General features: G+C 39.0%; 3 protein-coding genes and 1 long non-coding RNA gene across 12 annotated transcripts in view; 2 read left to right on the top strand and 2 right to left on the bottom strand.

Annotated features, from left to right (window-relative positions):
* Positions 1–21,902, top strand: part of LOC148735956 (NACHT, LRR and PYD domains-containing protein 12-like) — a 77,422-nt gene that overhangs the window by 16,486 nt on the left and 39,034 nt on the right. The window lies entirely within an intron of this gene.
* LOC148735959 (uncharacterized) lies at positions 1,312–3,106 on the bottom strand. Its single transcript, XR_015998345.1, has 2 exons — positions 3,021–3,106; positions 1,312–2,279 (listed from the first exon to the last, which is right to left on the bottom strand). It is a non-coding gene; the product is annotated as an uncharacterized LOC148735959 (long non-coding RNA).
* Positions 2,172–21,902, top strand: part of LOC148735960 (NLR family CARD domain-containing protein 4-like) — a 29,545-nt gene continuing 9,814 nt past the window's right edge. The window contains exons 1-6 of one of the 5 annotated variants that reach the window (XM_088751831.1): positions 2,191–2,309; positions 7,598–8,810; positions 9,403–9,467; positions 9,738–10,033; positions 12,805–13,529; positions 14,075–14,257. In XM_088751831.1, coding sequence (XP_088607957.1) covers positions 12,818–13,529; positions 14,075–14,257 — 895 coding nt within the window. In that variant the 5' untranslated portion in view covers positions 2,191–2,309; positions 7,598–8,810; positions 9,403–9,467; positions 9,738–10,033; positions 12,805–12,817. Of the gene's footprint in view, positions 2,310–3,068; positions 3,387–7,597; positions 8,811–9,402; positions 9,468–9,737; positions 10,034–11,960; positions 12,130–12,804; positions 13,530–14,074; positions 14,258–21,902 lie in introns of those variants that run through there. The other 4 variants (XM_088751829.1, XM_088751832.1, XM_088751830.1 and 1 more) reach the window with 4 other exon arrangements.
* LOC148735961 (uncharacterized) lies at positions 14,529–20,679 on the bottom strand. 5 transcript variants are annotated; one of them, XR_015998343.1, is made up of 4 exons: positions 18,049–20,678; positions 17,192–17,394; positions 16,818–16,974; positions 14,529–16,112 (listed from the first exon to the last, which is right to left on the bottom strand). XR_015998343.1 is itself a non-coding variant. In XM_088751838.1 (3 exons), the coding sequence occupies exons 2-3, from the start codon at positions 19,866–19,868 to the stop codon at positions 16,554–16,556; spliced, it is 2,661 nt and encodes an 886-aa protein (XP_088607964.1). In that variant the 5' UTR covers positions 19,869–20,018; positions 20,132–20,678; the 3' UTR covers positions 14,529–16,553. The 5 variants fall into 5 exon arrangements, 3 of the variants coding, with proteins under 3 accessions (XP_088607964.1, XP_088607965.1, XP_088607963.1); XR_015998342.1 differs by having other exon boundaries at positions 14,529–15,886; positions 16,031–17,394; positions 18,049–20,679; XM_088751838.1 differs by having other exon boundaries at positions 14,529–17,394; positions 18,049–20,018; positions 20,132–20,678.

Here is a 21,902-nt window from a genome sequence, read left to right on the forward strand (position 1 = left end):
GATCTAATATCATTTAGCAAATGGTACAACCGGTTCGCACTAAATGAAAGTTTGAGTTATATTCAGAAAGACATGCTGCTCCTATGGTGATTGAAAATTGTCCCAAAAGCTCCATTCTTTTCTGATTTACTTTTGAAATTTGAATCTTCTTCGAGTGACGGGAACTGAAAGTCAATTTGTTGTAGAAGCTGCCAACTTTCCTTCTGACAAAATGTTCGTCTGTGTCTGGTGGAATGCAAAAACTCTACTCGTGTGGTAACAGAAATCTTTCGTTCACGGCAACTGTAAAGAAAAGAACTCTTTAACCCCGTGTGTTTGTTAGCAGATCCATCTTAGTAAGATTAGATTAAAGAAGAAATCTAACACCAACACCTTTTCGTTTTTCATACTTTTATTGAAATCTTACCCTCTGAAAAGAACAACTTAACAATCGTTTACGCTTATATTCCACTCTATATTTGCACAGAAACCATGTCTTCTGAGATCCCAGCAAATGATAGCTGCACAGAAACAACGCCTTCCGAGAACTCGGCAAATAATGAAATACATGTTACTAAAACAGCTTCTAGTGACCTTACCATGCAACCAAATGTTGCAAAAGCAAATCTACTAATTTGTCTGTTGACTGATGCATCAAATCCTAATTTAAAAAGAGCTGGTAACTTTGGGATGTTAGTTTGTGCTTCAAAATGGTGGAAAATGCATCTCTGCAACTGTAGAATTTCAAAAATTTAAGAGGGAACATGCCCCCGGACCCCCCAAGAAGGCAAGGCCCTTTGGGCCTTGCAGACAGATGCCCGCCTGTGAAATCACAATACTACAAAGTTTCTTATTGGTGTAACACCACAAGGTGTTATCTCATTCATTTCAAAGGCATGGGGTGGGAGGGTGAGTGACAAATATCTCACAGAAAAGTCTGGTTTGTTGAGAAAGCTTTTACCTGGGGACATTGTACTTGCTGACAGGGGCTTTGATATTGCTGACCTTGTTGGTCTTTATCAAGCTCACCTTCATATACCAGCATTTACTAGAGGTAAGAAACAGTTGTCTGCAGAGGAAGTGGAACAAACCAGAAAAATTGCTAATGTCCGAATCCACGTGGAAAGGGTGATTGGTCTTGTCCACAGAAAGTACACTATATTGCAAGAAATACTCCCTATTCAGCTGGTGACAGTTCGGCAAGGTGATGACTTGGCTCCAATAGACAAAATTGCGGTAACATGCTGTGCGCTTACTAATATATCAGGGTGTCTGTGCCTTTTAATTAGAGCATTTAGACCCTTTGTGGGAGTATCAATATTTTATCAGATATCATTGAGAAAATATGATGTTTAATTCAGCAACAATTTTCTCTTCAAGGAGTTTCTAAGTTAAGAAAAATAACTTTTAGGCCTAATCCATACCTTACAGTCAACGGAAATTGAGTTAAATTTGTGTAGTTATTAATAATTATGGTGGTTCCTAATATTAATAAAACATTCAACCAACGATGAAATGCCTAAAGTGGCTAATAAAGGGGTTAACATTTTTTGTATAGGTAGCTAAAAAAATGTTCCTGTTGTAATCAAAAGGTATCCTAACAGATAAATGCAAGAACTGAATAACTTTTGACATCATCAACAACAACATTTCTTTCTACCAGCAATTCCAAAATTTTTGCACATAAATTTTATGGTGCACATGAAGGGCAAATCCGTTCTCCATCAGGCTCTGTTCTAAGTCCCACACATGACTTATACGCTTCATTTGCTGCCCAGTTATCCACGAGGTCTGGAGTACCAGATAATTCACAATGTCGGGATATTCCACGCTAGGATAATCCACTAAATCCTCGCTACACTCCGATTTTTTTAACGTGTATGGATCAAATCGACAGGTAAGAACTTTTACTCGATATCTGGCCTAAGCAGAACCGGTAAGACTGCCATAATTCTCCGAAAAAGGAACACTTTCGCTCGAAGGCGCGTCTACCGAAGCCATAATTACTTTAACAGATGCTCACCAGCATGGCGGTCGCGACTTACGTAACAAAATTTGGTCACGTGGCTGAGAACGAAGAATAGCGCTCTCTACTGCGAGGATCCTGCATCACGTGACTCTATCAACTATAGTTCCCTCGTGGGATGAAATAGTCGATGGCGTGAAGATTTAGCTAAAGAATCCTTGCATTTCGTTCTTTCACCTTGGCTGGGAACTTGTAAAACAGTTCCTCATGTAAAGTTCATCTATCCAAATTTCAGTTGCACAACGGCCGTTGCTGAGTTTCAATAAACGAGCATCTGCAATCGTCGAGTAAAGTGGAAAGAAAGGTATGTAATATTGTCTGCCAACTTGACTGAGCATGCATTGATTAGATGGTTTTACTGGATGTCCAAGATTTCTTAATCATATATGCTTGAGAAAATGTTAAATGGCACAGTTAATTAGCTTCTAGACTGAGTTTCGTAGATCGCTGTTAACAACAATTGTTTATGTTCAAATTAGCTCCCTTTGCTTGATCATGAAAGTGAACTGGCTATCTCATCATGTTCTTGTTTATTTCGAGGGAAAGTGTTGCAATCTATATGCCATAATTTGCATACTCAAATTAGATCGCTATTCCTGGTACGAACGGTTTTTTTAGATTTATGTTTCTTTTTTGAATGTCTGAAGGGGCACATTGATTTTGACGTCCTATTATATGTTAGCTTCAAATCATAGAAGTACGATATGAGGAATACAGAAGCCATACTTGCCAAGGGTCGTTTTAGAACCGATGTTTTAAATTCTCATTTTTTAATCGCATTGTGAATTTATGGAATGGCCTGCCTGTAGCTATTAGGACAATTGATCGAGTATCATTGTTTAGTAAGAAAGTGAATCAGTTTTATATCAGTATATTTAACTTAAGTGAGGATACATTTTTATAGTTTTTGATTACTTGTTGTTGCTATTTGTCTATGTTAGTTTTTCATTTTTTTTTGTATTTTGTCACAGGCAGTTTATTCAAAATAAGGAATCTAGAATTCTGTGTAACCTACCCTGCTGGCAGAGGCGTTTATTTGTTAACTTCCCCTACGGTCCACGTAAAAATAAAGTCCTCTGCGCTCGGCCTGTTAAATCTTCTTCGAGCATGCGCGACCTGTTGCTTAGAAACAAATTAGTTCCCGGTAGTACTCGGCTGATTGTGGGCTCATACTTGGTCTTGCTATTATAGCTAAATAGGATGCATGCGCATAAAAACGTGTTTAAAACAGGTTCTGACTGGTTTTGCAAATCAGATTATCCACAAACTTGGATAATTCCCAGGCGCATGCTTGAAGAAGATTTAACAGGCCGAGCGCAGAGGACTTTATTTTTACGTGGACCGTAGGGGAAGTTAACAAATAAACGCCTCTGCCAGCAGGGTATGTATAAACTGGCCTAATTACTCAGATATCTCTTTTTTATACTTGTATATATGTGACCTCCCACGGAAAAACGTACACTTACGGCTTTCCGTTTTCAAACGGCTTTCCGTTTACAAGCCGTTTGTCAGCCGTTTAGAAAAAATTAATTTTTGTATCCATCTGAACGGCTTCGGTCATCCGTTCGTCGAAATCATCAGCCCGTTTGAACGGCTTGTTCACCCGTTTGTCGGAAACATCAGCCCGTTCGAACGACCTGCTCATCCGTTCGTGAAAAACATCAGCCCGTTCGAACGGCTTGGTCATCCGTTCGTGAAAAACATCAGCCGGTTTGAATGGCTTGGTCATCCGTTTGTGACAAACATCAGCCCGTTCGAACGGCTTGGTCATCCAGTGCTGTTGTCGAAAACAAGACATACGAACGGCTTGGTCATCCGCTCATTGAAAAACATCAGTCCGTTGGAACAACTTGGACTATTTTCCGTTGAACGACTTGTAACATCGGTTTGGAAGGTTCATACTAGTAACACCACCCTTTTACTGAAAATAAATTCTTACGTTCAAGCGGCATCAGTCATCTGTCACGTGCTAATGTTTACAAGATTTGTCCAACTTCATTCGCTCGAATTTTGCCTTTAAACACCGCGCGTACACAAGCAATAACATGTTTCGTAATTGATAAACACTAACTTTCCGTAGACGCTTTTCAGTGGGTATGTGAAGTTTTATTGTCTTGCCGTTCTCACATGGAAGCGTGTCTTTGACCAAAGATTTAAGTAGGTCACAAGTCATGAATTAAAATATCAATAGAATTTTCTATCACCTAACATTCAATTGTTTCTGAGCGGTACTATTGACAAGCGAAAGAGTCGATGGCAGGAAAGATTTGGTTTGTAGTATCAATTAACACACAAACAGCAAAAGTCTAAGTGTTCATAAGACATCTTTTGAAATGCATTGTTTACATACATTTGTCTTCGGTGTTGACTTTTTGTCAAATAACGAGTAATCTTGCGTCGACGGCGAAAAAGCCTTTTTCTTTTACGCTCGACTCAAGGTCTCATATAAAGACGAATACTGTTTAGGGAGAATGCGGGGTATACGGAAAGTTAGTGTTTATCGATTGGGAAAGATGTTATTGCTTGTGTTCGCGCGGTGTTTAACGGCAAAATTCGAGCGAATGAAGTTGGACAAATCTTGTAAATGTTAGCACGTGACAGATGACTGACGCCGCTCGAACGCAACAATTTATTTTCAGTAAACGGGTGGCGTTACTAGCATGAACCTTCCAAACCGATGTTACAAGTCGTTTGACAGAAAATGATCCAAGTCGTTCGAACGGACTGATGTTTTTCAACGAACGGTTGACCAAGCGGTTCGAATGTCTTTTGTTTTCGACAAACGGATGATCAAGCCGTTCGAACGGGCTGATGTTTTACACGAACATGAAGGGAACAATAAATTATTTGGCAACATGCAAAGCTGCTACAAAAAAGTTACAGTCACGTTTGTGCGCAATAAAGCGGCAATAAACACTCGACACAGCAAAGATATAATTATGACCAAAATTTGACCATCATGGGTTATTCGAGTTTTTTTAAAGACGCTGAACTAAGTCTCTGTTTAACAAGCTTGAATACTTAGTCAGGCAATTTTATAGCATCAAAACAGTTGAGTATCCGTTCGAAGCAACAAAATCCGAATTAGACCGTATCTGCCCATTCGTTAGGATTGATAACCTATCTGTTCGGCCTTTACAGCAATTGTTTTTCACGAGCCATTCGAAATTAATCGTAAACCCGTTCATCTGTCTATGTCAACCCGTTCCAAAATTTTCGCAAGCCATTGAGTCGTTCGCGTGACCTGTTTGATAATTTTGACAAGCTGCTCGGTTGTTTGTGTAACCCGTTCTATAATTTTCACAAGCCGTTCGGTCGTTTGCGTGACCCGTTCGAAAATTTTGAAAAGCCATTCAGTAGTTTAGGTAACCCGTTCGAAAATTTACACAAGCCGTTCGGAATATTTGATAACCCGTTAAGCTGTTCGATAGCATCCGTTCGAACGGGTGAGTTCCCCCGTTTGTTACCCGTTCGGTAGCCGTGCGTTTCAAAGTCGTTAGTGTACGTTTTTCCATGAGAGGTCACATAATTATATTTAACTCCTTGTTTTTGTTTTGATTATCTGTGTAATTGAATTTGAGTAAATAAGTAAGTAAAAATTAATAGTTTACCCAGTATCTCATTGTTATTTGTTTTTTCGTTTGGTTTGTTCCCTAAATTATATTTGAGACTGTTTCTTTAAAATCAATTAACTTTGAATTTATTGGTTACTGCATGCGAACACATCAATTTAACGTAAAGGATATTCTTATCGAAAAATGAAAGCTTAAAGTTAGCAGGATTAAAAGAATCTGAGCCTTAACGATGAGTTTCATCTAGTAGAGTGACATGTTAAAGCTAATGCAGGTGATAATGAATTACTTCAGGGATCTTACTCTCTGATACGAGTACCTTGGAGGTTTTTTTATGCATAACTAACAGCTTTTGCATTCTTAATTGTCATTGACTGTCGTTGATTGAATCATCCTTTAGGGGTTCTTAGCTGTCATTCACCTTAGCACCGATTACAGTTGATTGAATCGTCTTTCACTGATGGTTGATTTTGATATATTAGATTTGCTGGTTGTTGTTTCAAATATCATTGTAATGATGCTGAAGAGTACAAAGTTTGAATCCTTACATGGTGAGAGACTTCTATGTCTCGTTCCGGATGCATTCTCAAACTCTGAGCTCTGTGGCTTCACTCTAAACAATTTTTCTTCACTCACTAATTGTTCAAATGTCTTGTTCATTCTACATCAAAGTATACAAGGGAGCATTAATTTGTGATTGAATCTTTCTTATCAGGCTTTATACCCTATATGGTATTTATTTTCAATTTACCACATTTATGACTTTATTATTACTTATGGACTTGGAAGTTTGTCAGTTTATTTTAGGGTACCATGTCATTTCTCATGCCAATAAGTGTCTTGTGACTAATCTGAGCTCCCTGTTCTGTTTTCATTCCATTGTAAACTCAGTGTAGAACTAGTTTTTTAATCACTTGGGTGTTAATGTTATGAATCAAGCATTGCCAAATGAAGCAGTGCAGTAATTGGGTTCTGCCTAAAAGTACTTTAAGGACATTACTTGTTGCCATTTACTGTCTGGTTGTATGGAAGCAATTTGAAGGAAGGGGGGAGGTTACTGTTGATATTAACCTAATACCAATTTAACCAATCCTTTTCTTATGACTATTAAAATGGTGGTCAAACTAAAGAGAAGTTGAGGACCCCAACAATTTATACACCCATATTCTGTGGAACAACAAAGAAATACTTAATGAGAGTAAAAGTGATTTTATTAAAAAAACCTTCTTTGATAGAAATATTAGATACACCACTGATGTGCTTTTATCATGACCTTTCAAATATGGAGTCTTTTGATGTTGTCAGTGATGCAGGAATGAAGAGTGATTTTTTTAGTATGGACAGGTCTAAGGCATGCAATCAGTCCATTTAAAACTGCATTCTAATACACCCAACTTCAAGGTTATCCTTGATCTGGAAAATTTCAAATGTTGTGACTGTTATTAATTTTTTTTACAAAAGAAAAATATAGCCTGCATAGCCAGGCCCTTTTAGGGGTGGGGAGGGGGAAAGAGGAGGGAAGGGAGACCATGCACTGGCCCTATTGTTTTCACATTTATTTGCCACTTAGTTTCAGTGCAGGAAATTCCTATTGGTCGAAAAAAAATTGGGTGATTTTTATTGGTCGATCACCTGTCAATCAATATCCCGTCTTGAATCACAACTCTTATTCAAAATGACAGACAAGAGTGAGCTTTCTGATGTAAAACTACAAGAAGTGGAGCAACGATTTAGCAGATATTTGACAATATTGATTTTTCTACATCAGTAAAATTACTTCCAACAGTTACATTTCCTGAAGGATATGCAGTCACAACCTTGATCACAGATCCATGCGACGTGTCCAGATTGTCTATGTTTAACTTCGAAAGAGCCACATTTTCAATTGCTTGCTTTCTTCGCGCCTCTTCAAATGAATCTTTTTCTGTTAGTAAATTGTTCTCTTTGCTTGTTGAGAAAAGTTCCTTTCTTGACTTAGATTTTCCTGGTGATAGTTCTCTGCGTGTCTTGCAATTTGCAGGACTTGATCTCGATGGTGTCACTACATCCTCGACTTTTCTCTTGGCCTTGTATAACTGAGCTGACGACAACTCCTTTTGACTTAAGAATGGTGAACACTGGTAAATGATTCATAAAGACCTGGCAATTTTCTTCCGCAAGTCCCACAGACTACTTGTGAGCAGTTTTCTTCATTTTCGACAATAATTCCAATGCTTTTGAGAGATTCTGACAGCGGTTTCTTGGACGGATCATTTGGTGCTCTAAAAATATTACTGTAGGATGTATGGGTTACACGATCACCATACAAAATTCAAAGACTCTTCTTACAAAGTCTACAAAATTCGTGTGATTGGTTTGAAGATGGTGTTTTGCCTTTCTTTGCTCTAGTAAAAGAACTATCTGTGTCCACCATGAGAGGCGCGAGTTTGTTTTGACAGGAAACTGGCAGTGAACATGCAAACTGAATGGTTGATTTTCGGCGAGTATGATTGGTTGAAAAATTTGGGCGGTAAATGCGAAAACAATAGGGCTGGTGCAGGCTCTCCCTTCCCCCCACCCCTCCCCTCACCTAAAAGAGCCTGGCTGCACAGGCTAAGAAATATGAGAAAGACCAAGTAAACAGGCTAAGGACAGAGAAGAATTTTATTTCAAACAAAAGCAAGCTTTGGAGGCATCCTGGTGGCACTGAAGGCTGCAAGTGAATCCCAATTATATGTATGCTCCTTTGGAACAAAGTATTTAAAAACTCTATTATATAAACAAAGGAATTACTTTAAGAAATACAGGTAGGCTATTTTTCTAACCCCGACTACTTCTTCTGTTATCAGACCACAGAAATGATATTTTGTATTTTTTTATGAGTTTTTTTTTTTTCCAATCTGTTTTTGGAATGGAGTCTATGACAAAATATTAATTAAACTTAATAGTAAGGAACATCATACTTGTGAACTTGTCAGTAGAAAGAAACAAAACTGTATTTGAACCACTTTAAGTAACTTTGTTAACTAAACATCAAACTGAAAAGCATATTTCCTTTAAATCTAACAAGAATGAATTATGTACAAAATTGAATAGTCCATTTTACAGTTGTGTGTTTGGTTGCCAAGGGTGACCTTGTTATGATACAAACCTTGCTGCCTTTTAAATCTAAATCACTTTGTTATCATTCTAACTAGATACAGGTCTCCATCATGACAAGGTCACCTTCAGCCTCACTCCAAATCAACGGCTTGGTAACTAAGTACACAACAGTAAAATGGCCTATTAAACAATATGTTACTTTAAAGAATGTTTGAGAAAGTAAATCTTTTTGACAACAATTTGAATTTGATAACTTAAAGCTTCATTTGGTACAATAAGTTATCTTAATTATTTATGTACCTTTGTGAACTGCATCCATAATTAAAGTTAGTTTTTTAATTTTTAGTTTATTAATATACTTTAGTAGTTGTGCATGTAAACAATCATGTGATTGTTAAAAATAATTTTATCTCTTGTAATTAATCTACAGCTTTGCAAACTAACCATTATTTAGTCAAAACCTAGCCAGTAGCAATTAGCTAGTTAATTAAATATTGTTAAATTGTAAACATGATTGAGGAAGATGGTAATTCTAAAAACAAAAAAAAAGAAATTTTTAGTCACACTGTGATTCTGCTGGTTGCATGCTTGAACCTGTTCCTTACTGTATTTTTCCATTTTATCTTTATAGAATTATTTTCTGATATATATTTCATAGTTATACAGTGTATGTAGGTGGGTGAATTTAATGGATACACATCTAAATGGTAATCATTTTTTGTTGTAATTAACTTTTATAAACAGAGATCCATTGAAAAACACCCAGACTGTGAGAGACAACCCTGTATGGACATTGCTGTGAATATTGAGTAAGTTTTGAACATCCTCATCACTGTTTTAATTTTTTTAAGTTATGTTTTCTATTGATTTTAGAATTTTTGTTTTGCTCACTATTTCTAGTTTGTGGCAACTGAGGTAGAAGCCTGTTTTTGATTTTGCATCCCAAATCCAAGTACACTTAAAACTCCTGTCAGATGAAGAGCTTAAAACCATTTTCTCTTCAATTATGTGTGCATTTATGTGTACTGTAGTCACTTCAGATTGATATGTTGATCCATATGTGTTTTGCCTCATTACAGCTAAGTTCCAGAATATTCTGAGTTCCATTTGAGTACCATAATCCAACAGCTACAGGCTTTATGACACCTAGGTGTACAGACGAAACAGTTCCTTTTCCCACAGCTGGTTGAATTTCATTGCTGTCCAGCAGATTAATCACCACCCAGTAGATTGGTGTGAACACAATCAGCCACACAATCTACTGAGTAGTGGTTTATCTGGTGGATGGTATTATTGATTCAATTCAGAGGAAAACAAGTACCTGAGAGTTTAATTCAACTGCTGTTATCATCTCAGAGGAGAAGCAACTCGAAAGGTGAGTGTTAATCTATTGACATCAATGCTCATGTACATATGAAGTTAAATGCTGATCACTCTTAGGGTTTAAAGGGTGAATATGTGGTTCCAGAAAATATCCATACGCCCACAGGGGCCTTTTTGATTTGCACCCCCCCCACCCCGCCAGATTTTCTGTTCTAGGGGGTATCACTGATTATGTACAACCAACTTTATGATGCTTTCAATTCTAAGTTCTCTCTGAATGTGTCCAGGTTCTTGAGAGGCCATTCTTGTTGCACTTCTCTGCTTAAGATTGTGGATGATTGGAGACTGGCTCTTGACTCTAAGAAAGTACATGTAACCGGAACTATTGCCATTTACCTTTCTAAAGCATTTGATTTGATATGTCACAATCTACTATTGGCTAAACTGCAGGCCTATGGTCTGAATTACGATGCTATTGCCTTCTTTCAATCATACTGGACTGATCGTCAACAAAGGGTCAAGTTTCATGGCATAAAGTTATTCTCTGAATGGCGTCCAATCAAATGCAGCGTACCTGAAGGTAGTCCATTTGGTCCCTTGTTTTTTAAAATTTTTTCTCAATTACCTAAACTTTGCCAGACAAATCTCTTCTCTGTGTCTAATTATGCTGATGATACTACAACTTATGCATCTAATTATGACATCAAGACCCCTTGAAACCTGGCTAAACCTGGACCTTGACATCGTGGTCACCTGGTTTTCTCAAAATTATCTGATTGTTAACAGTATTTAAACTCAAGGTATGGTACTTGGTAGTCACTTTTATGTCCCTGAACTCTTTATTGGTGACTCTAAGGTGGAATTGCATGTCAAACTCACTTCAAATTCTTGGGGTGACTATTGATAACAGACTGACTTACAGTGAGCACATATCCGACATGCTTAAGAAAGTCTATGCCAAGATCGATGCTCTAAGATGACTCAAAAGACTGATGCCTCACAGCGTGTCTCTAACACTTTACAAGGCCTACCTGCTTCCTCACTTGGAATAACTCAGTCCACTACTTATTGGAATGAATAAAACTTTAAGCTCTAAACTAGAGTCAGTCAGCAAATATGCACTTAAAACTTTACTAAATCTAGGCAGCAATCTTGATTATGATACTATCTTATCCTTGAGTGATATGCAGTCTCTTGAACAAAGATGCTATAATAGTTCTCTTATTTTATTGTACAAGTGCAGGAACTCCAATGGTCTAGAGTACTTAAGAAACTTCTTCCCAATTTCCAAAAGTAGATATAACTTAAGAAGTAGGGGTACTGATATAAAAAATCAAATAAGATTAGTGAGTTCATTTGTAAGCTCAAGGCTTTTGATTTCAGCACATTAGGACCCAGCTGTCAGTACAACTCTTGTCTGTAGTTATTATTGTTTATTTGCACATGTATTTCTCATATTTCCCTTCTTACCACTATGCAATGCCATTCAATTTAACTTTAACTGATCTTTTTATCCTCATCTTTATAGCATTATTTGTACATAGTTTTTATAGTCTTCCGTTTTATACATGAGCCTCTGGCTCAGGCAATCGGGTAACCATGCCTCACATAAAGACAATAAACTTGATTGATTGATTGATTGAAGAACATCTGAGTTCTATTCTGTAAAAGAGACTGAAGTGGTACTTTTGGAGTGGGTGCACTATTATAATACTTTTGCTTAAGGTTATCTCTTATTTATGTTTGTTGTCTGTAATGGCAGTAATCTTTTCTTATGTATGGAGGAGATACTCAGATAGAGGTAAAATCTTGTGCAACCAAACACTGATACAAGGCACCTATTCTCTATCTGTATCTATCTCTGCTCTGTCTGAGTCATTGTTCAACTTTGCAAAGCCACAGTCTACCAGCTTGAAGTAAAACTGCACCCAGGCTACAGGTGCTTTTCAATTTTTTCCTTTTCATCTACCCAGCAGAGTAGTGGTGGCTCAGAAATCATCTTGCTGTATTTGTGAAAGCTTTCTTCATGGATTTGTCAATTAAGTGAGCTTAATTGGTTGAAGGCTCCTTGGAGATTCTAACATATCAGAAAAAACTATCCAAGACAAAGTTGCCCAGATAGTTGATCATTCCAAGCAATCTTAGAATGTGAGTTTCACTAGGTGGCATAATGACAACTGGGTAATAGGCTTGACCTTGGCCAGATTTGATAGCCAGTAAGGGTACCTCAGAAGTCAGAATGTGTCTGCCGTATTGAGCTTCTGCTTCTTAAAGATGACCTTGTCCTTGTTTGTCTTTTTTTCCTGTTCACTTACTTTTGGCAATTTTGTTCATTCTTTCATTATTTTTTAAACCTTCTTCATCAGCACCACCAGCTTTTTTCCAAAAAGTTGTAAGCTTTTGGTGTCACTCTCTCCAGTCCTTCAATGAGTCTATCAAAATGCTTTTGAGTGAGTTCTGTGCACTTGATATTTCAGAAGGCAATTTGAGCCTTATTTATTTGCAAAATGAGATGTGTTACATTGTTAGATTACTTGGGTCTTCATCAAGTTTCTCTTGCTTGAACCTATCACTTTCCAAGTCTTGATGGGAGATTATCAAAATGACTATAGCTCAAAAGCAAAGTTTTGGTACTTTGATTTACTATTGGAATCCTTCAAGTGACTTCAGAAATGAATGAACTTTTACAGTTGCATTAATTGGAAGCTGATGAAAGAGGCCAGATTTTATGCTGGGAACAGGTTATCAAGCTTAAAATTAATATGGTAAACTACATTGCCTTTTGATACATTACATAATTCAATTTCCCCTTTTTTTTTCCAGAAGCTCATTGACAATGTCAGTAACTGTGAGAACTGAAGAGAGTAGTTCAAAGAACAGTTACGGTGACCCACCAACAATCAATATTAATCTTCCAGAGATAGGTGAAGTCACCCAGACTTTTAAAGATTGGAAAGATGTTGAACTCCCAATTGACATTCTGTTGTTAACAGTGAAGGACTGTGAGTTCTTAAGTTGCTACTATTACATTGTTGATCCATTCACAAGCTATTTTAAAGGGCTTGGTCATGTATACTTTGGCAGCATTGGTGAAGATCAAGATGTTAAACTGAAAGTTGCTTTGGTGAGATGCTCAGAGGGTTCTAAAGCTCCTGGTGGTTCTTTGACTGTTGTAAAAAATGCTGTCACTCAGCTGAGACCAAAGGCTGTCTTTTCTGTGGGCCACTGTAGTGGTATGAATCAGGAAACGACAAAGCTGGGAGATGTGGTTCTATCAGAAAAGCTCACAACCTATTCCTATCAGAAGTTTACAAAGGATCGCCCAGAATTTTGTGGTTTCACAACTCCTGTCAGCAAAGACATTGCTGATCTCATTAAATGTGCAGGTTTTGGTTGGAATCCACCCCTAGAATATCCTAAAGAAAGAAAAGTTGAAGTCCACCGTGGTGAGATTTTGAGTGGTTCTGAACTTGTACAAGCTGAGAGGCGCAGTGGCCAACTTGTGAAGTCATTTCCTGGAGCAATTGCAATTGAAACAGAAGGGGAGGGTAAGATCTCTTTCTGTTTGAATTAACTTACTGACAGTATAATGACAGAGATAATGGGATATATTTTAATCATTGAAAAGAGAGTTTATACTTTAATAATATCATTTGTGAAGGGTAAATTTGCCTGCTGGTGATGAGAGATGCACTGACTTGATTGTCAACTTGCTGGACTTCATGTCAAAAGGTCTGGGGTCAAGACTTGGGCTGAAGTCATCGTGTCATAGTTTTGGCTGGGATGCTTTACTCTCACAATGTGTCTCTACACCCAGACTGAGTAGAGATGCCTATACTGATGAACTAACTAGCGGTTTATGTACATATAGAGAGAGTAAGAGTTACAGTTTTAATACCCTAATGGTATGGGAGCTGGGATAAGCTCTTGCTGGAGGGACTAACTCTGCAGCCAGTATATATGCAGGGTGACTTTCCAAAATATGTCTCCAGTTTCCTACAAATATTTGATAACAAAAGTAAAGGTAAAAAGCAATAGATGTTGGGGCAAAGTTGTTGTTGTATTTATGAAAGCTTGTCATTTCTTGTCTCAGGAGTTTACAGTGCAGCACATGATCTGAAAATGGAGTGGGTTGTCGTCAAGGGTATTTCAGGTTATGCAGATGGATCTGAAGAAAAAGAAAGTTGGAAAACATTCGCCAGTGTCACAGCAGCTTCTCTTGTTGTCAGCATTCTAAATAAATGCAGCATTTTTGATGATTGGCCACATTACAAAGGTAAACAGATTAGCATTACTTTATTTCAGAGTTACAGTTTATTTGCCTGCCGTTACTAGCTGTTCTTGTATGCTTTTTAGTTTGTTTGAAATGAATTTGCTGGAACTGAATCACCAAAGTCTCTACCTAAACTGAATTAGAAACATGATTAATGATTTATCATCATGTGCTGATGTGACGAATCCGCGCCACAAAGGTGGGTGCCCCCTAACCCAAACAAAACACAGAACATAAACGAGCCCGAGAACACACGCCACAATACAACTAAACGTAGGCCTAGAGATATTTATTATGCTAATTACAACAATAAAGCGACTAACAATAACGATAGTCCAATGATCTAATTAATTTACAGGAATACGCTAACTTAAACTACAGTACACTAAAACTATTTACAAGATTATTACTATTAAGATAAAGAAAAGGTTTTTTTTTTTTTAGTTCAGTTCGGTTGGGTCCCACCTTACGCCCGCGTCCGTGTTCTTCTCTTGTCCACAAATCACCACGCTCCACCAACAAACGACTGACAAACCAAATTCACAATTCACAAACCGAACTCACGTTTAACCCAGCTAAACGTAGAAGTTTCCAACCTCACGTAATTCAGTCTTCGCTCAGATCTTTCTTGACTCAGTTGTCTTCACTGGCTTACTGTCTAACAGAAGATAATCTTCTCCTTTTCCTTCAAGTTCTGCGCTTTAATTTCTTCGGCCAGCTTCTCGGCACACATGTGCTCCCCGACAAATGGATCTTTTGTCGTGTAAAGGAACGGTTTTGCTGAATGACTCTTCAGTGATTAAAACGTGCTCTGATCCGAACGAGTCTTGGTAACTTTCAAACCTTCACCGCCGGTGACCTTCTCTCAAAAAAAAAACCACACCGTACCAAACCACCCAAATCCTTAAATACACATGGACGCAAGGTGCCCGAAAAGAATGAAGAAAACTATTTGATATACACAATAAAGGTTAATTACACAACAGTTTACACAAGTGAAGAATAAAAATTACGTAACAGATACAAATAATCACGAACTACACTGATCCTAAGAGAATAAAAAAAATAATTTACATTTAATAAATAAATTCCTAACACTTCCATGACACCTCCCCCCTTAAATAGCTATTTTTTGGGGACATGGAAACACAAAAATAGTGCTTAATTAAAGATTACATTAATATACTGTAGAGCAATATGAGGTATTTACGCCCTACTAAGGGCATCTACGTTACAATTTTGCTTACCACTCTTATGTTCTATTTTTATGTCGTACTCCTGTAAGGTAATGCTCCACCTTAATAGTTTCCTACTCTTGTCGCGAACCTGATTTAACCACACAAGGGGATTGTGATCCGTTTGCAGCTTAAAAGTGCGGCCATATAAATAATAGCGAAATAGCTCTACAGCCCAAACAATTCCTAAACATTCTTTTTCTGTGGTACACAACTTTTCCTCTCTAGGCTGTAACTTTCTACTAGCATATGCTATGGGGTGTTCCTCCCCGTCCTGATCTTTCTGACTTAAGATGGCCCCAAGACCTCTATTTGACGCATCTACTTGCAAAATGAACTCGTCATTCCAGTGTGGTGGCCTCAAAACAGGGGGAGTCTGCATTGCAACTTTCAAATCCTGAAAAGCTGATTCATGATTAGTACTCCATTGAACCTTAGAGAGATTTTTACCCTTAGTGAGGTCGGTAAGGACAGCAGCCCGTTCCGAAAAATTTGGGATAAATTTCCTATAATACCCGATTAAGCCAAGAAAAGATCTTACCTGCTTCTTAGTTTCTGGTCTGGGATATTCTTTAATGGCTTGAACCAAAGCTGTGCGGGGCTGAATTCTATCACCTCCAACTCTGTGACCAACAAAATCGACCGTTGACATCGCGATCTTACATTTGGACGGCCTAGCATTCAGTTTGCACTCTCGTAAACGTTGTAAAACCTGTTGGAGCTCAAAAAGGTGTTGGGGAAAAGATGTTGACGTGTCAACCTCGACATCATCAATGTAGGCATCTGCAAAATCTAACCCCTGCAAGACTTTCTCAGACATCATCCTCTGAAAGGATGCTGGAGCTGTTTTCATACCAAATGGCATAACTAAGAACTCATACAAGCCTTTGGTAGTAATAAATGCGGACTTTTCGATGGTAGAGGTCTCCAAGGGAATCTGCCAGTAACCTTTTGTGAGATCAATTGTACTAATGTACTTAGCAGAGGCAATCTTCTCAATCATACGTTCCATGGAGGGAATAGGATAAGCGTCCATCTTTGTGACAGAATTCATTTTTCTGTAATCAACACACAGTCGTAATTGTACCATCTGGTTTGGGAACAATGACCACAGGGGCCGCCCATGGACTAGTAGAATGGCGTATTATGCCCATTTCCAGCATATTTTCAATCTCTTTGTTAACCTCCTCCTCAAGTTTTTGAGGGACCTTATAAGGGGCGCACCTAATGGGTGGGGAATCACCCGTGTCGATTTTATGCACCGCTACATTGGTTAAATTTGGTTTTCCTGAAAATACATCAGAATACTCATGTAGCAAGTTTTTTACCTGTCGTCTTTGATCTTCCGTCAAATTATCAGAGATCACTACATCTTTACAAGTCTCATCGTGACCAAATGGGAAAACGTTGCTTTCGTGCGGCAGTGGCATCTCTGGGGACTCCGCCATTACTAAAGCAGCCATTTCATCACGGCTCTGCCATTTGCTAAGCAAATTAATGTGATAAGTGCGATGCTGTTTGTACATCTTGCCTGTATCAAGCTCATAATTCAATCCGTCCTCTAGTGCTCTAGTGACTTTGAAGGGTCCTTGCCATCTCATTTCTAATTTACTCCCAGGGGTGGGAAGCAAAACTAAGGCTTTGTCTCCAACTTCTAAGTGTCGTTTTGAACTATGAATATCATACAACCGTTTCTGCTTACCTTGGGCTTGCTTCAAGTTTTCTTGAACAACTTGTTGCATCGTTGCAAGTCTTCTTCGGATCTCAAGAACATGAGTTATCAGATTGTCTTCTAAAGATGATCCTTCCGACCAAGTCTCCTTGATAACGGCGAGGGGTCCTCTCACCGTATGTCCATAAAGTAATTCAAAGGGCGAGTAACCAGTGGACTCACAAGGAATCTCTCTATAAGCAAAGAGTAAGTATGGGAGATACTTGTCCCAGGTTTGAACCTGCTCTCGAACAAACTTCCTCAGCATACTCTTTAAAGTGCCGTTGAAACGCTCCACTAACCCATTTGCCTGGGGGTGGTACACTGATGTCTTAATCTTAGTTATGCCTAATTGCTCATACAGCTGGGCCATAAGCTTACTCATGAAATTGGAGCCCTGGTCAGACACTATCCTATCGGGGATACCCACCCTAGAGAAATACTGAATCAATGCATCTGCGACCGCCTTTGAGCTCGTTGACCGTAAAGGAATGGCCTCTGGGTATCGTGTAGCATAATCTACGATTGTTAAAATGTACCTGTAACCCGTTGTTGTCCTGGGTAATTCTCCTACAATGTCGATGGCAATTTTCTTAAAGGGTTCAGTAACAATATCTACAGGCCTCAAGGGTGCCCTTTTTGACTTCAGCTTCCTGGCTACCACCTGACATTGCGGGCAAGTTGCGCAATATTTGCGAACATCAAAGCTTAGACCAGGCCAGAAAAAATGTGCGGTTATGCGTTCAACTGTCTTCTTGCTACCCATATGACCTGACAAGGGGATTGTGTGACCAACACGCAGGATTTCATTCCTATAGGATTCTGGTACTACAATTCGATCAACAAACCTTGTTCCATTATGTTCTTCGGGAAGATATTTACGGTGCATCAGGAGGTCGTTAGTGAAGAAGTACCCATCCGATTCTTGTGGTGCCATTTTGGATGATTCCTTGCGTACTTTCTCGAGAGTCACGTCTGACTTCTGATCCGCTATCAGCTGGTTTCTGTCTCTATCTAGGATGTTTACTGGAGGTTTAACTTTACTAGGTTCTATTATCAAAGTATCACTCTCAGGATTCTTCTTACTTGTCTCTTCCTGTACCATGCCCTCAAATAACCTTTGCAAATCTCCTTCCTCTGGAGCTTCAGGCTTTATTTCTTTCTTCGCTAAACTCTTGACGGCGAGTGAATTTTCCCTGTCAATTAGCTCGTCTGCTTTCAATTGGGCTTCTTGTAATGCTTTCTGTCTCCTAGTCATCACGAAGGCCTCATCTCCACCAATGTCATCAGCTAGAACATTTCTCTCCCATTGGTCCAAGACATTTTGTCTCGACAGTGTTCTTCCAAACGACGACCTGCCAAGTAAGCAATCTACGGGTAGCCTCTCCAACACTCCTACTAATTCTACGTGTTTACCTTCTTTGCTGTCAAATTCAACGTTTGCAAGTGGGACTGTAAGACGTTCTCCCGCAGCTGTTAATACTGTGATATTCTCCCCTGTGAAGGCTGTATTGTTTACATATCTTTTCTGGACTAGAGTCCTAGTACAACCAGAATCAATGACCATTTCTGCAATTTTCCCGTTTATTTTACCTCTAACATTGCAAGGAGGGAACTGAGATTGTTCTGACGTTAGGGGTGTCATACACAGGAGGTATCCCTGTGAAGGCTTCCCACGGCCCTTTCCACAGTTGAACGACATGTGACCTGGTTTACCACATCTGTAACATTTAATTTCCGGCCTCGTGGTTCTACGGGCTGGAGGGGAGGATGGTTTGGAGGGTCTTACATGGTATTGGTCTTGTTTCTGTTCAGACAATAAGTTATCCGCCTTAACATCTGGCCTCTTCTTTTTCCCAAATTTCTCATAACTAGCGGTTGACATATACTTACCATCAACAAGTGGCCCTTTCCTAGATTGAACATGTAAATTAGCAAGGTTGCCAAGTTCTTCAGCAGTTTTGGGCTTTTGCTCCTTTAACCAAGCTCTAAGCTCAGGACTTACCGCATCAAGAAGTCGCTCCATCAATACCTGTTCAATTATCTTATCCGCATCACCAGTAGCCTCGGCAACAGCTATCCAGCGGCTGAGATACCTTCGGGTTCTGTTTCCCCACTGGACGAAGTCCTCGTCGGGCTTTTTCTCTGAGGTTCGAAACCTATATCTATAGTGATCTGCGGTTAACTGGTAGGCTTTAATAATGCTTGCCTTACTCTCGTGGTAATCCTGGCATGCAGGGTCTGGGATTTCTAAATAAATAGACTTAGCCTTTTCAGTGAGCTTGGGTACTAAATTACCAACCCATTCCCCCTCGGGTAAGGATTGCGCCCTTGCAGTCATTTCAAAAATCCGGAAAAAATCATCTATATCTTCACTCTCCCTCATTTCCCTGATTTTGATAAACTTGGGCCTTTTAACCTCATTGTCACTTACCTGTTTCCTTTCAAACTCCCTTATAGCAAATTCTTCCTTTTCAGCTCTAAGGTTTCTGAGTCTCTCCTCCTCTCGTACCAAACGCCTTTCTTCTTCTTGGGCTTTTTGAGTTTCAAACTCCCTTCTCTCCCTCTCTAATTCCCTTTCAGCCTGACGCCTTTCTCTCTCCACCTCCCTTTCTAACTCCCTCATTTCTCTGTGTTCCTGACTAATTCTCTTCCGCAGTTCTAACATCTGCAGCTCACGCTCTTGTAACTGTAATCTCTGCTCAAAACTAAGACCAGTCTCCAAAGTTTCCTCCGCAAGGTTTTCTTCTGGTGCATCGAAACTCTGACCTATGCGATCTGAAGTTCTGAGTTTGCTCGCTAAAGTCTTAACACCATCCTTAGGAGAAAAATGAATACCTCGTTTGATAGCCTCAGCTCTAAGATCTTTAAGGACCCAGGAATCATAGCCGATCGCTGCAGTAGCCATATTAAATAATCGTATACTATTACCTTGCGTGTCTCCTGTTGAGCTGTTTATGTAAACTGTTAAGGAGCGGTCCCACTCCTGACACCAAAAATATGTGACGAATCCGCGCCACAAAGGTGGGTGCCCCCTAACCCAAACAAAACACAGAACATAAACGAGCCCGAGAACACACGCCACGATACAACTAAACGTAGGCCTAGAGATATTTATTATGCTAATTACAACAATAAAGCGACTAACAATAACGATAGTCCAATGATCTAATTAATTTACAGGAATACGCTAACTTAAACTACAGTACACTAAAACTATTTACAAGATTATTACTATTAAGATAAAGAAAAGGTTTTTTTTTTTTTAGTTCAGTTCGGTTGGGTCCCACCTTACGCCCGCGTCCGTGTTCTTCTCTTGTCCACAAATCACCACGCTCCACCAACAAACGACTGACAAACCAAATTCACAATTCACAAACCGAACTCACGTTTAACCCAGCTAAACGTAGAAGTTTCCAACCTCACGTAATTCAGTCTTCGCTCAGATCTTTCTTGACTCAGTTGTCTTCACTGGCTTACTGTCTAACAGAAGATAATCTTCTCCTTTTCCTTCAAGTTCTGCGCTTTAATTTCTTCGGTCAGCTTCTCGGCACACATGTGCTCCCCGACAAATGGATCTTTTGTCGTGTAAAGGAACGGTTTTGCTGAATGACTCTTCAGTGATTAAAACGTGCTCTGATCCGAACGAGTCTTGGTAACTTTCAAACCTTCACCGCCGGTGACCTTCTCTCAAAAAAAAAACCACACCGTACCAAACCACCCAAATCCTTAAATACACATGGACGCAAGGTGCCCGAAAAGAATGAAGAAAACTATTTGATATACACAATAAAGGTTAATTACACAACAGTTTACACAAGTGAAGAATAAAAATTACGTAACAGATACAAATAATCACGAACTACACTGATCCTAAGAGAATAAAAAAAATAATTTACATTTAATAAATAAATTCCTAACACTTCCATGACAGCTGATCAATGAGAACAGCTCTTGGATCAGAAATGTTACATGTTTGTCAGCAATTCGCCGGTAACAAAACGAAAAAGGGCCTGGGATCGAATGTCGATCGCAAAGCATGCATGGATTGATTGGCTGGACAGGAAGACATGTTGACATACATGTGTTGTAATTTATTCTGTTCAAAAGAGACTAATTCAAAGCTGTTTTGAAGGAAAATGCCACATCATTTTAACTGTTGTGTGCCCCAGTGTACCAACAACTTTAGAAACAAACCAAATCTGGAATATTACAGGATTCCCAAGTGCGAAAAGGCTCGGAAATACTACAAAGTATCGCTTAGAAACGAATCGCTAAAGCTGGATTCTTCCCAAACGAGAATCTGTTCTGAACACTTCGAAGGTGGCCAAAAACTCAGCAGAAATCATCTGCCAACAATATTTCCATGGACAAAAGAGAGAAAATCAAGGAGAGAAATCTTTAAGCATGACTTTGTGCCAAAGAAAAGGAAAGTCTCATCAGTTGTTGTATCTACTACTGATACTGACAGCAGTTACTCTGACAACAATGCCAACATTGTAACCCAAACAACACCGACCTCGACTGAATCACTGCACGAGGATCCATACTATACGAGAGAAGTTCAACCTGAGGAAATACTGAATAATTTTCGAGAAGAACAACATCAATATCTTTCTAAACACACTCAAACTGACATAGATTTGGCATCATTGGAAGAGGTATTGAATGAGGTATCTAAACTCAAAGAGGAAAACAAAAA

The sequence above is a fragment of the Stylophora pistillata genome, chromosome 3, assembly GCF_964205215.1.
Source record: "Stylophora pistillata chromosome 3, jaStyPist1.2, whole genome shotgun sequence".
In the NCBI taxonomy this organism is placed as follows: domain Eukaryota; kingdom Metazoa; phylum Cnidaria; class Anthozoa; order Scleractinia; family Pocilloporidae; genus Stylophora; species Stylophora pistillata.

Bases quoted from the DNA above. Each gene is read 5' to 3' on its own strand.
- LOC148735961 (XM_088751837.1), bottom strand. From the start codon at position 20,108: ATGGCTACTGCAGCGATCGGCTATGATTCCTGGGTCCTTAAAGATCTT. The intron at 17,395-18,048 runs GTTTGTTGATCG...CTTTGCTTATAG, and splicing joins GAAGAACATAATGGAACAAG to AGAGATTCCTTGTGAGTCCA.